This window comes from Cornus florida, unplaced genomic scaffold, assembly GCF_030987335.1.
Source record: "Cornus florida cultivar Cherokee Brave unplaced genomic scaffold, ASM3098733v1 CherokeeBrave_3.0.0_Hap2_Chr05, whole genome shotgun sequence".
Lineage (NCBI taxonomy): Eukaryota > Viridiplantae > Streptophyta > Magnoliopsida > Cornales > Cornaceae > Cornus > Cornus florida.
This window is the reverse complement of record NW_026775575.1, coordinates 117,403,658-117,420,715: the sequence shown is the minus strand read 5'-3', so window position 1 is coordinate 117,420,715 and position 17,058 is coordinate 117,403,658. Positions and strand designations below refer to the sequence as shown.

Below are 17,058 nucleotides of genomic sequence, written 5' to 3'. Positions count from 1 at the left end.
TCATTTTCTAGACAGGCATTTGCTCATGACAAAATGGGCCTAACAGGCCTAATAAAATGCAAAAATAAATTTAGTGCAATTAACTTCTAGGAACAAATTTTTTTTTTTTTCAGTGAATAATTAATTAAAAAAAAAATTCACTCACAACCACTTGTACTTACCGGTACACGAACTCTCAATCTTTTATTTTAAGCAGTTCAAATGCATAAAACTGTTATTTGGAAAAACATACCTGCCATCTTTAGCTGGTTGCGTTTGAGATGAATTATTACAGAAACACTCTATAATATAGAAACAATCTTCAACCCTCTATCTTTGCCTGTGAAACTGAATGATGGATTCACACTCTCTTTCACGTATATATATAGAGGGTTGGGATCGTTTCTAAACATTGCCAAGAGGAGACATGTTGGCTCCATCAACCAACACACCCCTCTGTAGATATATAACAGTTATAATTTAAACTGTAATTATATGATACGTCACATCTTTTAAATATAGATAAAATTATAAAATCATTTAAAAGTTAAGATTAATTATATATTAAGACCATTTTTTTTTTCTTACATTCTTCCACTTGGTCTTATAATCATAATTAATCTTTTATTTATTTATTTATTTGTTTTGAAAAATATTTTTTTAAACAATGTTGGTGCGCACACTTTAAATAAACTATCTATATTTAGAAAATCATTGTACCAAACAACTTTCATGAAGTCCTTACAAGTATATTAATATTGAATCAAGGACGTCATTATATTATTTAATAATATAGGACATCAATAGTCACAAACATTAATACACTCAACTTCAATATTATACATAAATACCACATGTGCTAAATAATAAAATATTATGCCATACTTCGGTCCTACCGTGTCTCAATAAGGATACACCATGTCTCATAAAAGACATTTATAATTTTCCATACACACGTGCACAAATATGGAAAACTAAATAAATGAGAATAATATAATATAAGAAACTGTTATCACAAATACAATTGTGTCTACAACTGAGTCAAAAAAAATAACCTCCCACTAACTAAGTAAATCAAAGCTATCAATAAGACCCATATGAGCAACATGATCACTGTATAGCTTAGGCGGCAACCCCTTAGTCATAGGATCAACAATCATTTGCTGTGTACTAATGTGCTCAATAGACACAAACTGGTTCTGAATCCTCTCTTTTACAACTAGGTATTTAATATCTATATGCCTAGATTTTCCTGAACTCTTGTTATTCCTTGAATACATAACTGCAGCAGAATTGTCACAAAAAATCATCAATGGTTTAGAAATAGAATCTATCACCATAAGTCTTGAGATGAAGTTCTGTAACCATAATGTATGACAAGTGGCCTCATAACATGCAATAAACTCTGCCTCCATGGTGGATGAAGCTGTTAGTGTTTGTTTAATACTTTTCCATAAAATTGCTCCTCCAGCCATCATGAAGATAAATTCTGAAGTGGATTTCATACTATCCTAACAACCAGCAAAGTCAAAGTTTGTATTACCCACCACTTCAAGCCTGTCGGTCCTTCTATATATAAGCAAATGGTTCTTTGTCTTTTGCAGGTACCTCATTACTTTCTTTGCCGCTTTCCAATGATCCATGCCAGGATCACTTTGGTATCTGCCTAGCATACCAACAGCAAATGATATGTCTAGCCGTGTGCAAACCTGAGCATACATCAAACTCCCAACTGCAGATGCATAGGGAATGTTTTCCATTTGCTCCCGCTCTAGGTCATTTCTCGGACACTGGAATTTACTAAATTTATCACCCTTTACTATAGGGGCAATTCCACCTTTACAGTGTTGCATATCAAATCTTTTAAGAACCTTTTCTAAATAGGCTCTTTGTGACAATCCAATAATCCCACGAGATCTATCTCGATGAATCTCAATGCTAATGACAAATGAGGCTTCACCAAGATCTTTCATTTCAAAACTTTGAGATAAAAAATGTTTAGTCTCATGTAATAGACCAATGTCACTACTAGCAAGTAAGATATTATCAACATACAACACTAGAAAAATGAACTTATTCCCACTGACTTTCACATAAATTCACTCATCAATAATATTTTCTTTAAACCCATATGAAGTAATTATCTCATCAAATTTTATGTCCCATTATCTTCATGCTTGTTTTAACCCATAAATAGATTTCCCTAACTTGCACACCATATGTTCTTTGCCCCCAATTTTATAACTCTCGGGTTGTTTCATATAAACTTCTTCGAGCAAGTCACCATTTAGGAATGCAGTTTTACATCCATTTGATGTAACTTTAAATCAAAATGAGATAGTAATGCCATTATAATTCTAAAAGAGTCTTTCTTCGAAACAAGAGAAAAAGTTTCTTTTTAGTCGATACCCTTTTGTTGAGTAAAACCCTTAGTAAGAAGTCAGGCTTTATACCTTTCAACTTTACATTTTGAGTCTCGTTTAGTTTTAAATACCCATTTACAGCCAATGGGTTTGACTCTCTCTGGTAAGTCAACTAGATCCCAAATTTGATTATTTTTCATATAATCTAACTCATCTTTCATTACATCTGACCATTGTTGAGCAAAAGTGTTACTTTTGGCTTCTGAAAATGATAGTGAATCATCTTCTTTACCAATGTTGAACTCAATCTTTTGTAGATAAACTTCATATTCATCTGGAATAGCACTTTTCCTTTCTCGCCTTGATCTTCGTAATGGCATGTCAACTATTGGTTCATTTGAGATTTCTTCTATGCGAGGTGTTTGCTCTTCAGGCTCTTGATAACTTAAATCACCATCTTACATGGTAGCGAGTGGAACAACTACGTCATCCCAAGGAACTAAATTTATATTTCGATTTTCCTCAAATACCATGTGCCTAGGCTCTATACTCCCATTGGTGTAACCATCCTTAATGAACCTAGCATTTAGGGTCTCAATAAGTTTGGTACTATGTGATGGACAATAAAATCTATAACCTTTTGACCTTTCTGGATATCCTACAAAATAACAACTGATTGTCCAGGGATCAAGTTTCCTTTCATGTGGGTTATATAATTTAGCCTCTGCTGCACATCTCCAAATACATAAGTAGTTTAAACTAGGTTTTCTTCCTGTCCATAACTCAAAAGGAGTCTTTGAGACTGCCTCACTCGATTTAGGATATATGCAGCAGTCCTAAGAACTTCACCCCACAAAAAATCTGGTAAAGATGAATTACTCATCATAGTTCGCACCATATCCATAAGTGTGCGATTCCTTCGTTCAACCACACTATTTTGCTCACGGGTACCTAGCATGGTGTACTGCGCAACTATACCACACTCCTGTAGATACTTAGCAAACGGCCCTAGATTACGACCTGTATGATCGTGTCTTCCGTAGTATTCACCACCACTATCAGATCGTATTACTTTAATTTTCTTATCAAGCTGACACTCGACTTCTGTCTTATAAATTTTAAAAATATCCAGTGCCTCAGATTTCTCACCAATCAAGTACACATAACCATAACGAGAATAATCATCAATAAATGTAATAAAATATTTCTTCCCGTTTAGTGTAGCAGGAATGAAAGGACCACATATGTCTGTGTGTATAAGCTCTAAGAGGCCATTACTTCTAGTAGCACCCTTATATCTAGACTTGGTTAACTTTCCTTTAGCACAATTAATGCATATGCCATAGTCTGAAAAATCTAATGTGTTCAGAACACCTTCTCTAACCAATCTTTCTAATCTCTCTCTAGAGATATGACATAAACGCCTATGCCATAACATAAAAGAAGAATCATTGGTAAGACTACGTTTGGTACTCACATTAAAAGACAAAAGAGATTGTGAAAAATTTGGGTCAAGATTTAGAGGATAAAAACTATCAACTAATGAACCAGAACCAATAAATTTGGAATCATAAAAGATATTGATATTACGATTACTAAAATGAAACTCATAGTTCAACATATCAAGTTTAGGTACAGAGATCAAATTTCTGGACATTGAAGGAATATACAAAACATCTTCTAACTCTAAGACAAACCACTACTAAGGACAAGATGAACAACTCCCACAGCTTTAACTTGTGTTTCTACCCCATTACCCATGGTGAGTGTCCTTTGATTGGGATTGATTTTCCTGCTCTTTAAGAATCCTTGCAAGGAATTAGAAATATGAATAGTATTACCTTTATCAATCCACCAAGTATTTAGTGGAACAATGGCTAAATTAGATTCTCAACACACTAGATAATAGATGCTATCTTTCTTTGCTAACCAGTTTTTGTAACTAAAGCATTCCTTTTTGACATGGCCTCACTTGTGACACCAGAAGTATTGAACTTTCTTTTTCCCCACTTTATGTGCCCGACTGGGTTCAACATCATTAACCTTTATACTCCTTTTCCCAGTTTTCTTATTATTTTTCTTGACTATTTTTTGATCCATAATGTGTGCCATATCGGGCGTATTGTGTCAGGTTCGCTCTTCTTCTTGTGCACACATACTAATTAATTCTGTTAATTTTCACTTATCTTTCTACGCATTATAAGTAGTTTTAAAATTATCGAATTGCGCAGAAAGAGAAGTCATAATAAAGTGGATTAGAAAGGAGTCACTAACATCCATATCCAGATTTTTCAATTGATATGCAATATCAGTCATTTTCATGATATGCTCACGCACACCACTAAGATCATCATATTTTGTGGTTACCAATTGGGTCATAAGAGTGCTAGCCAGTGACTTAGTTGAAATAGTAAAATGTTCTTCTAGAGCTTTAAGGTAATCCTTAGCCAATAGTTTATCAAAAATGGCACTCCTAATATATTTAGAAATATTATTCTTAATATACATTAGACTAAGTCTATTAGACCTGTCTCATTTATCCCATTCATTTTTCACCTCTGCACCACTAGTGTTTGTAGGCTTAGGTGGTTCATCTGACCTAATGGCTAAGTCTAAATCCCCAAGTCCCAAATTTAAAATTATTTCATCTTTCCAGTCCGAGAAATTAGACCCAGTCAGGCCTTCACACACGGTAATGAATCAACTGTTATGGAATAAAACTAAAAACATTAAAATAATTAAGGCCACAATTATATAGTTTAATTGATGGGAAAAACAATCAAACTTTCCAGAATAAATAAGCAATGCCTCAAAATATTTGATTCTAAATGGGATCAACGCCACATTTAACAATATTTCCTTTGGGCCAATATTATTAAATGTTAGTCTCCCACTAGTGAAACAAATTTCACCTTTGAGACTAATTAATCATAGATAATACAATATCAAAAATAAATTCCTTTGGGAATAATATATTATTTATTATATATTCTACATAAACTATCTCAATCCGTTTAATTGAACAAATCTCAATAATCCACCTTTGGGTTTGATTATTGTTCGTCTCAACTAAACGCAATTCCAATCCTTCAACTTTAGTAAAAACATAATTTTACCACTAGCATATTATTGAAATTATCATAGTGTGTCACTTTGGTGACTAAACACCTATTCCAATTTCAAGAATATTTATGCTTAGGATTGTTAAATGATTCATTTTTTATTTTTTTAAAATGAATCCAATTTATATATACACAATATGCATCAATATAAAACACGAGACAATATGCATAACAATGTATATGTTGCCAATTTCAATACATTTACAAAATAATATCCAATTTCAATATGTATATGATAATCATAGATGATCACTTATATATATATATAAAATTGGCAAAAGTTAACATATCAATCATATAGATATGCTAATGATTCAGTATCAAATGTGGGTGTCCCAAAGTAATGTAATGTGTCATCATGCACTCATAACATACACAATTAATGTAACACAAACACTATTTGTATATATGGGATTTGGCAGAATTAGAAATTTCAATCCTTACAATGATACATATATTATTATGTAACATATATGTATATATGCATACGTGAGACATTGGTACCAACAAAACATATAATATATCACAATATATCAGTGTCCTATCACGTACAATATATCAGTGTCCTATCACGTACAATATATTTACTGTATTTATTTTATAGATTCATCTATATATACACACACGCACAAGAAACAGAGTACTGTACGTATAATTAAATATAGTATATAAATTTCATATAAACTAAACTTATAATATACTGATGAAAATAAAATGGATTTATATATTAGAATCCATGTGTGGCTCTAATACTACATGTAAGCAATTCATCGATAACAAATACATGGTTCCAATGCATAAAACGTTATTTGGAAAAACATACCTGCCATCTTTACCTGTTTGTGTTTGAGATAAACTATTACAAAAACACTTCAATACAGAAACATTCTACAATATAGAAACACTCTTCAACCCTCTATCTTTGCCTGTGAAACTGAAAGATGGATTCAGACTCTCTTTCATGTATATATATAGAGGGTTGGGACCGTTTTTAAACATTGCCAAGAGAAAACATGTTGGGTCTATCAAAACACACCCTTCTGTAGATATATAACAGTTATAAATTAAACTGTAATTATATGATACGTCACATCTCTTAAATATAGATAAAATTATAAAATCATTTAAAAGTTAAGACTAATTATATATTAAGACCATTTTTTTCTTTTCTTACACTACTAAGTTATAATTTTGGATACTGAATAAATAAATAATTTTTAGAAACTTGGTACATAAAATTTGCACTGTATTTCTCTTTTTCTCCCAACTTCTCCTTTTAATAACATTTAAAACTGCACATTTTGATATGTATAGTATCCCAAATTAGGTACGCAAAGCAAAGCATTTTGGGGGAGGAGTATTAAGCATAATAAAATAATTATTTTTCTCAACTAACCGTGTAGCAAAATAATAAGCTCAAAAATAATGGTGTGATAATAGTGCATTAATGTGTTTTTCATAACTTATTTATCTTTTTCTGCAATTTGTCAACAAAAATACAAAATAGAATACAGTTGCTAAACATAGCCTAAGTATAAAATTTCAATAATAAATTTGAAAATTAAGAGAATAAAAATAGAGATATATAAATATTTCTATATAATCGTGGAGCAAAATTCTCCACCAATCACGGTGATCCGGTTAATTTCTTTCCAATTATAAATATTTCTATAAAGCAAAATCATCCATCAATCACGGTGTCTTATTTGATTATTGTACACCTCCATCAATCATAATGCCTCATTTGACTATTGTACACCTCCTCCTTTGACGGTTCCTCCTTTAACTATTGTATACGTGCCATATATTCTTATTTTTACCATGCCTATATATTGGCTATTTGTACTCAACCAATATACAGATCTGAATAATAGAAATGTATCTCTCAGTGGCTCTTTGTCTGCATAGTACCGAACCATGTATATGCATGTGTTCTTCATATTTCTCTCTTCCCTTTTTCCTTCTCATATTTTTAACATAGTATCAGAGCCAAGTTATTCTTGTAATCCCATCTAAAATTTGAAGGAGAGTATTGCAATTATTATCATACAACATATTTTCTCTGTCTTCACATTCCTTTTCCTGGAATTATTATCATGGAGCATTTTCTCTGTCTTTACATTGAACACCTTTTATATATTTTTGTCTTTACCATGCCTATATATAGGTTATTTGTAAGCAATATACAATTTTGAATAATAGAAATGCCTTAGTGTCTCTTTGCCCATAAATGTAGGTCTTAGTACGGAATCATGTATAATATATATATATTATCTTTTTCTATAAATTTCTTTAATTCTTTATTTTTTTTCCTTCTTACTCAAATTCTTCTTCTTTAATTTATTTTTTTTCTTTAAAAAAATTATCTCATACATATATATATATATGTATGAGATAATATATATGTATGAGATAATTTATATATATATATGTATGAGATAATTTTTTTAAAGAAAAAAAATAAATTAAAGAAGAAGAATTTGAGTAAGAAGGAAAAAAATAAAGAATTAAAGAAATTTATAGAAAAAGATAATTTTAGGAGGAACTTTTTATAATTATTTATAAATTATATGCATAAAGTAAAAATAAATAAGGGCCAGCATGGCCCATGGAGGGGGTCAGCGCCCCCGATCCTGCGCCTAAGAAGTAGAGTTTGAATATGGGAGATACTTTATTAAGCATGGATGCTATTAAAGGCTAGATATATATACAACCTCGATCTCTGTTTTTGTAACATGCTTAATAAAAAATAATCGAGGACCACGCTCTTGAAAAACAAAAAAAAAAACTATATCAAGAACTGATACTGAATATTATGTGTATATATATATATCATAGTAGTAATTCTGGGAAAAAAAGAATAAATTCTTTACAAATTGAATCAACATGAATGAAATGAACGTCAAAGTTCTTCAACAAGTATCCATTAATTATTTCCCCTTCTTTTGGCTGGATATATATATAGCATCCGTTTTCTCAAGTAGAGCTTAAATAGAAGAGACTATATACTAGCTTACATAACATTGTATACTACAATTAACATAATTAAGTCCAAAGATAGAGTAGAAATTAAGAAGTCATATATATATATATGAATGGGAAACTAAAATATATAGGTAGGTCAATCTACTGTCTGGATTTAGGAGCTTAACAATAATTCCACAAGTGATGATGCTGCTTGCTGTTAAGTAAGAATTTAAATCAAATTACAAGGGGCTGATTAATATTGACCAATGTATTATATATACATATAAATATAAATGTGTATAGTTCAGGTTACTTTGAATTTGGTCAGCTCATGGTTGACTCAAATACAAATATATTGGGCAGGTTGGAGGTTGTTGTAATAACACTTCCACTTCAATTATTAAAATCCAATCCCATTATTTATCAACTAATAAAACTAATAATGTTGGTTGTGGCAATTACTTAACTCTTTACAAGTTGCTAAATTTCAATTTTAGGAGCTTGTATATATAACATATGATCATGGCTATATATATATATATATTATATATATGCACTTTCTCGTTTTTTTTTTTTTTTTTTTTGGAATAACCCAGAACTCCCTACGAAGCGGCCCTTACGGACCCCAACATGTGGCACCAAACTGGAGGTGTAGGGCTGGCCCCCACCATACACCGGGTGAGTCGAGAGAATCTTAGCTGAGGGGAAGGCTCGAATCTTGGCCGAGTGATGACTTAAATCAACACCCTACCATCACTGCTAGGCCTCCGGGACCACTTCCTCGTTCATTCGGAGTCAACGTACCTTTTCTTTGATGAACATAGCAAGCATCAAATATGTTAGAGAAGCGGAAGTACTTGCAATTACCTTATAGTTGCACTGTCACTTGCATGACTGATTATGGTCCTTTTTTAAGAAATAGTATATATGTATCCTAATGTTTGTTTTCTTTCTTCTTTTCATACTAAGTGCCTTTTTGAGTTGCTAATATATAGTTGGTGTCTTTTCCATTCAAATTGTGGATGGTGGTATATATATATATATGTATATATATATATGATGATGATGATGAATCACACTAACAACTCCCTACATTATTTATTTAGCCACATCTTATTGACTTTTCTTTAAATAATTCTGATTTGTTGATGCTACTGCTGTCATTCACAAATAGTCATCACAATAATATTGTTGACCTTCCTCTTATAATCGAATGTGATCCATCTGCTGAAGCTATATATAGATATATATATATATATATATATATACATATATGGTCACTCAATAAGTATATTCTTCTAATTACCAATCCTAATGCTGTCCTATTATTGTTGTGTTTAATTTGTTGTCATATTCTTGAATTTTTGTTGTCCTTGTGTGGATGCATGCATATATGTGAATATATATATTTTTGTATGGTAAGGCTAGCTTCTTGTTGGATGGGATGACTTAATTTGTTCATGTATGCATGTGTGGACATACATGGTGTGAGGCATGCATATTGTTAGCTAAGTTTGGTAGCTAGCTACTTCATTTGTTTAAAAAGCTAGGGACCAAACTTTAACCCTTGTTAATTATAATCACACCACATCATACACTTCATCTCAGTTGCAATCCAAAGTGCAGTACACAAGAAATCACTAACAGAAACAGGTTCAAGAAGCAACACGTACTATTGGACTAATTGTATATTGAAGTACGTACTTGACCTTTTAACACTCGGGAAAGAAAAAAAAAAAAAAAAAAAAAATGGATTTTGAACATATTCTTGAAGATTGGAATCCATGGAATCGAACCAACATCACAAACAATACAAGAAATTAAAGGAGTTTCATAGCATGTGCTTAAAAAAGGCTAATGAATTGAGCAGTCCAAATTAATTGTAGATAGTCTCCTATGTTTGTCTTGAGACTAAAGTATAAATTAACCTCATATTGTGTGCACCTAAAGACACAGAAATTAACATATTAGAGGCTGTTCTGAGTTTAGTAACAAGCTAGACCAACCCCGGCCCCATGTAGTTGTGACATGAGTTCAAATAGTATTTAACAATTATAAGTGGTTTGTGACCTATAGAGATTACAAGGAAAGGAGAAGGAAGATGATTGTAAGCCAAGATCCATTCAAGGATACTATATATCTATCTATATCGAAGTAATAAAGATGATTTGCTACTTTTTTGTTGGAAAAGGATAAACTGGATCTCCTTAAAGAAGGGGTTAGATCTCCAAAACACAAGTCAATAGTAAAGATTTATCATATCAAAGCATTGGATTCTGTAATTTGCTAATTGACAGAGACAGATAGTGTATTAATTAACTCCATTTCATTTCTATCTCTATCTTTATCTTTATTTAGTTGAAAGTTGAAACCTCATAATGTTTGGGATAATGGCCGGTGTGTTGATCAGAAAAATGATGATGAGGATCAGCTCAAAGGAAGATGATGACAATGAGAAAGCTCCAAATACATAGAAAAAGTTAGTAAACCACTGAGCAAATGAAATGGGGGTTTTATCTTAAATCTCTAATTTTGTCATTATCAACAGCAAGTAAAGGGTCAAAATATTAATGTCAAAAGGTAGTTGGTGAGGGCCTCATTGGCTCTATTCCAAAGTGATGAGCTGGTTCTTTACCCCCCGAGGGCCCCAAGCCACCTTTGTTTGATGGCCTAACTTCACTCTACTCAATTTGCATTTTTTTTTTTAACTTCAAAAATTAAAAAACAAGTTTTCTTTTTAAAATATTAACCCCACCACTGGCCCTGGGAGTTTATATTATTATTAATTGACACCCAAGTCGTCCGTGGGAGGCAAAAGCAGTCTTCAAAAAAGATATGGTGAATTTCTACCCAGACCAAATAGTTGTGGACTAGATACATTTGATTGGACTTGTAAGTTTCTAACAATAATATGTTGAAAGTAGTATAATTTTTAGGGTACTTTCTTGAAGTAGTTCGTAAGTTTGTTTCGTGTCGATATAAGAGTGTTATACTAAATAGATAATCGTGTTAAAAATTCTCAATACTAACTCAATTCGTTTATTAAATAGATAAACGTGTTAATTTGTTCAATTCGTTTATTAAATAGATAAACGTGTTAATTTGTTTAATGACGTGTTTATCAAAACGAGACATTTAATATTTAATCAAATATTAAATAATAGAAAAAAAAATTGTCACAATTACCTCAAATATTCAAAATAAAAAGAAAAATCATAAAACATAGACAAGGTTTATGTTGGAATGAGTTAACTATACATAGTAATTGGGTTTAAATAGGTAACAAATTACATAGGTCATATTTACGATTATAACATGTTGAATTAAATGGGTTATAAACGGATTATACGGCCTGAACCCCTTAACCCTAACTCGACACGACTAAGTAAACGGGTTAATCGTGTCGACTCTTTTATGACCCAAACTCGTTTATGTCAAACCCAAACCCTTTTAACTCGTGTCATGTTATCGTGTCGTGTTGTAATTTGTCATCCCTAATAAATTATACCCAGTTAAGACTTTGACATCTATAACTTTGATTTCTCCTAAGTTTTGGACATTCAACAACAAAAATTTTTATTTTTGTTAATGACATTTGATTAGGTTTTTTTTTTTAGGGTTCGATTAGGTTTCTTATACATAAAAAATAGGTGTGATAATATAGTGTTTACAAGATGGAAAAAAAGAAGATAATAGTCTTTTAGTTTGACATTTTTTTTAAAATAAATTAATCTAGTATTAAATTAGATACGGGTATGAAATTTTTTACATTTTTAAAAGAGGTCAAAATAATAAAAACAAAACACTCCATCGGTATATAATTTATCCAAACTTAAATAAATATCGATATAATTTACCCAAATTTTTAACCTACTAACACCTTGCCAAAAGTTTAGACAGTCAAATTAATTCAAATATATGGGTTACCAAAAGATTCAGTACAACCTTCCTAGTTATGAGGGTGACGTGACTCTCCCGAAGGTTTCTGCAAATATTAATTTGCAGTTGGCATATGATATTTTACGTGAGCAAACGACTAAAAATACATACAATAGTGAGTGGGCCTCTTTCTTCAAAGTAAAAATGACTTGCACGTTGCAAAGTAGCATTGCCCATTATTTTAGTCATCGAAATGATAAATGATGTGATTAAAATCCAGAGAATTCTTAAGGCTTTGAGCAGACTGACCTGGAATCACTATCTTCGATAATCGATACAAATGTATACAGTATATATTGTTTTAGAAAATGATAGCATTGCGATCTATTTGAATAGATAATTGAGACGCAAAAAAGTCGATTTCACTCTTTTGTTATTAATCTTAATAAAATTAGAATTTGCACCGTAACGATTGTGAGACTGAATTTTTGTCAAGTACCCTGTTCAGCCTCTCTGCTGTTGGAGAGATTAAAAACCTTTTTATTTAATTTTTTTTAGATGGGTATGTATGGTAACAGGAAAAAAAAAAAAAAAATTTAGTCGTAATAATTTTTTTTTATTTTTTATATAATACAATTTTTTTGTTTTAAAAATAAACACAATTGTTTTTTAATCGTAATTATTTTTTGATATAATAAAACTTTTTACTCAATGCTAAAAATGTTTTACATACTTACCTAACCATTATACGTTATACTAACATCTTTGTGTCCGCTTTAATAGAATTGAGTACTAATTATTAAGTGATGGTTAAAAATTGAGATTTTTTGTTTTTGGGTATATTTTGTGGAGCATTTACTCCCATTTCATTTTTAAGATACTCAAAATTGCGATAAACAGTTCAAAATTAAGGGGAAACAGCGCCCAAATTTGACTTTTTTTTGGTTTGGTAGGCCAAGATTTGGTGGGAATTGTTTTTGGGTTTAGTTGTGTGTGTGTGTCTATATATACATATATACATATATATATCTATTGGACTTGCTCCCCATTGACATTTATCTTTTTTAGGGTTTAAGTAGTGTTTGTGGTCTTTAAACACGCGCGTTAGAAGTCCTTTCTTCTAAAAAGCACTGTGTGTGTGTACTTCCTCACTTTATTTTCACCTATGCAGCTGATGGTATTTCCTTCAAAGCTTTTAAATCTCCAAGTTTCTGCCGATTCTGGTCCTGGGTTTCCGAGAAACCTCCAAAAATGTTTAAAGCATTCTAGAACAAAATGTGGTGGTTCTTTTGTTAAGCACTTTGGAAACCACCTCTCTTTTTGAGTGATGGAAAGTAGCAAGAGAAGCACAAGAAGCAGACCCAGTTCAAGAATATCCAAACTGTGTTGTCCAGCTTTGTCTTTTTGGTCATCCCCAACCAATCGCCCTCCTGGTCTTCAACTTCTTACCAGCTAGTCTCATGAAATTTGCATTGATTGATTGTCTCTGTTTATGTTCTATCTTGTAAGATAGTCCCTTAAAAATTATGGAATTTCCAAGTTCTTTTGATGGGCTTTCAGGGAATTGTGAGTTTCAGGAGATTTTGAGAAATGGGTCGATGTCCTCCTCTTCATTGGTGCTAGATGGTGAGAGAGGAGAGCTTGTGAGGGCTTTGGTGAGGCCAGGACAAAAGGGGGCAGATAAGGCATTGGTGGCGTTGAGGAATCATAGCGAGGCGGAGAGACGGCGGAGAGAGCGGATTAATGGTCATCTCTCCACGCTTCGGAGCCTGGTTCCTGGCACAAATAAGGTGATTTTTGCTATTTCTGATGCTTATTAAATTTACTATTTTAGATTTCAATACGTCTTGTCATGCATTTATCTTTAGACTCAAGAAAATGATATCAATTTTGCCATTGAAGTAGAATTGTCATGTTCTACAGTATCTATGAACCCAACTAACAAATACTACTAAAAGTCATGGGAATTAACTTACAGGAAGATAATTGCTAATGGTGACTAGAATTATTTCTAATAATTATTTCGAGTTATAGCAAAGTATGATCAGTATTACTTACAGAAAATTAAATTATCCGGTAGAACAAAGAAATGCAGTTTTTTTTTTTGTCTGGTAATTTCCTGCCCAAAATTACTCCATGGGATCATCCCGAAGACGGGCTTGCATAGTTCACTAACTTTCCAAACACATGTTAGGTGTCATGTACTTTGGAAGAATTAGAAATTAAAAGTTCCTAGAATAGCATCCTAACTGTGAAGTAGCATCTGAACTTTGCAATTTAACAGTATGCAAAATATCATTAGTAGGATTTGTAAGTCTGAAATTGATTGCATAATAGTTGCACTTTGCCATTTTCATGTAGGGTGCAAACTTATAGTCTTCTCATATGTATAAGCGCTATTGTAGATGAAAATTTAACAGTTTTGACATTAAGCTGGAAGAGTTATGAGGTATTAATTCTCTATGAGCTAGGATCTTTATGGATGCCTCCAACTTTCATCTTGACACCTTTTGGGGCATATTTTCTTTAAAAACGTAAATGGGTGCTAAATACATCTTGGATTATTGTGTAGATATGAACAAAGTCTGAGGAGATGTGGGGATTGTTTTATTCTATAATTTGTGATTTTTTTTTTAAAAAAAAAAAAAAAAACTGAAGAGTATAACTTAAAGAAGCAGTTTTCTTTAAACATTTCTTTACATCAATAATTAACTCACAGGACTTTCCTGGATAATTTCGTCATGCTGCTTGGGGCTTGCAGTATACTGGGACCGGAATAGTCCCATCAAAATGTTGGGTACCCCTCTCATCATCTATATTTATATATTGATCATATATCTATGTAATTACTATGAGAGAAGAAAAAAAAAATTCAGTAAACATCAGTAATGCCGAAAAGTCCACAACGTAATTATTACACAACTAAAGGTGACAACATAGCCAGCCAAGTAGTATCACTATCTTCTTTGAGCCCCATTGTAAAATCAAAGTTAATCACCTGTATTAACACCCCCACCCCAAGTTTGTATCATTAATCGATTTATGAAAATGCCTTTAATTTTTTCCCTTGTTAATAATGAGAGTCTGCCTATGAAATGGTTGTAGGGCAGAAGCTAATATCAGTATTACATGTTAATCATGATGATCCCGGTATCTTGTTGCTGCCAAGAAACTTATGGCCGTAACAGTACTAGAACTTTACTGCTTCTGAGAGTATGTTGAAACAGTTGTTGAAATTGAATTACCAATTTATATTCCCAGATGGACAAAGCATCATTACTTGCTGAAGCTATCAACCGCTTGAAAGAACTAAGAAAAAATGCTGCGGAAGCCACTAAAGGTGTTCTCATACCGATGGACATTGATGAAGTAAGAGTTGAACAGGAGGATGGATCAGATGGAAGCTCTTTCTCTATCAGGGCATCCTTATGTTGTGATTATAGACATGAAATTCTGTCTGATTTAAAGCAAGCTCTTGATGCCCTCCATCTGAAAACAGTGAGGGCAGAGATTTCAACCTTGGGAAGCAGGATGATTAATGTTTTTGTGATAAATTGCTGCAAAGAAGAGAACATTAAAGATACTGAAGAATGCCAGCTTCTTGCAACTTCTGTTCGCCAGGCCATGAGGTCTGTACTTGATAAATTTTATGCTTCACAAGAGTTCTCATCAAGAACTTCACTTTCAAACAAGAGACGAAGAGCTTCTTTTCTCAATTCTTCAGGCTCATCTTCTTTAGACGATTTCTGGTAAAAAAGGTGATTTTAAATGATAATTTTCATTATTTTTGTCACTTTTCTTTGTTAATATGCTTTGGCGTACACAATGTTGATCCAGAAGTTTGTAGCATATATGACTTTTTCTTTTCAAACTCCAGAGGGTTTGTATGCAATTGTCATGTGCCTGATGATTAGCAGAGGGCTGAAATGTTGTACTTAATGAATATAAGCAATAGATAGTTGATGTTTGAGTTATTTTGGCAGCCAGGGAATATCTCATTTTCTACTGAATCACTTGTAAATTCCACAAGTGATGTGCATTGTTAGGATAATAGGTCCTTTTTGGTTTTCCACACTCCGTTAGAATTTGGGTTACACTCCCTTTGGTTTCTTTAGTGCATTTTACTTATCTGAAAAATGAATATGACTCGAAGTTCTTCTCTGATGCTCATGGCTTGATTATCATGACATGCGCTCGTCTTTTTTGTTGTCTTTGTACCATTCTCCCTCTTTGGATGGAACATGAGATGACGATGAAATAGGAACTTGTGAATCTAGTTTCATACCCATGATCTAATGTGTCCAAAAGTGATAGTTTGTTTTACACACATAAATTGTTGTTTATTGGAACATGTTTTCTGGAACTAATTAAATTTGATTCTTGTCAAATATCTGAAGTCGTTTGAAACATCATAGTCTTGTTTATGAGATGATAAGGGCAAGCGGATATGATTGCATTTATATGTTACGCTGCAGCAATCAGGAAGACCTTTTTTTTATGAAGAATTATGTTTCAGACTGGTCCTCTAGTACTGCAACATTTCTTTGTGTGGGCAACTAAGGCATTAATAGTTGTTCACAAATATTAAGAAAATTGCTTGGTCATGTGCAAAGGCAACTTTACTTGTGAGTCAATGCAACATTTATTATGAATTTGTAGATATCTGAAACCTGAAGCCACACTCTGAAAAACAGTGGCAAGAAATAGAGAGAAAAATATTAACAAAACTGAGGAGAACATTTTCAACT

The 17,058-nt window shown here is 32.3% G+C and overlaps 1 protein-coding gene across 1 annotated transcript; it reads left to right on the top strand.

Annotated features, from left to right (window-relative positions):
- Positions 1-13,368: 13,368 nt before the first annotated feature.
- Positions 13,369-16,284, top strand: LOC132308949 (transcription factor bHLH30-like). The gene is made up of 2 exons (XM_059807252.1): positions 13,369-14,100; positions 15,572-16,284. The coding sequence occupies exons 1-2, from the start codon at positions 13,837-13,839 to the stop codon at positions 16,061-16,063; spliced, it is 756 nt and encodes a 251-aa protein (XP_059663235.1). The 5' UTR covers positions 13,369-13,836; the 3' UTR covers positions 16,064-16,284.
- The last annotated feature ends 774 nt before the right edge of the window (positions 16,285-17,058 follow it).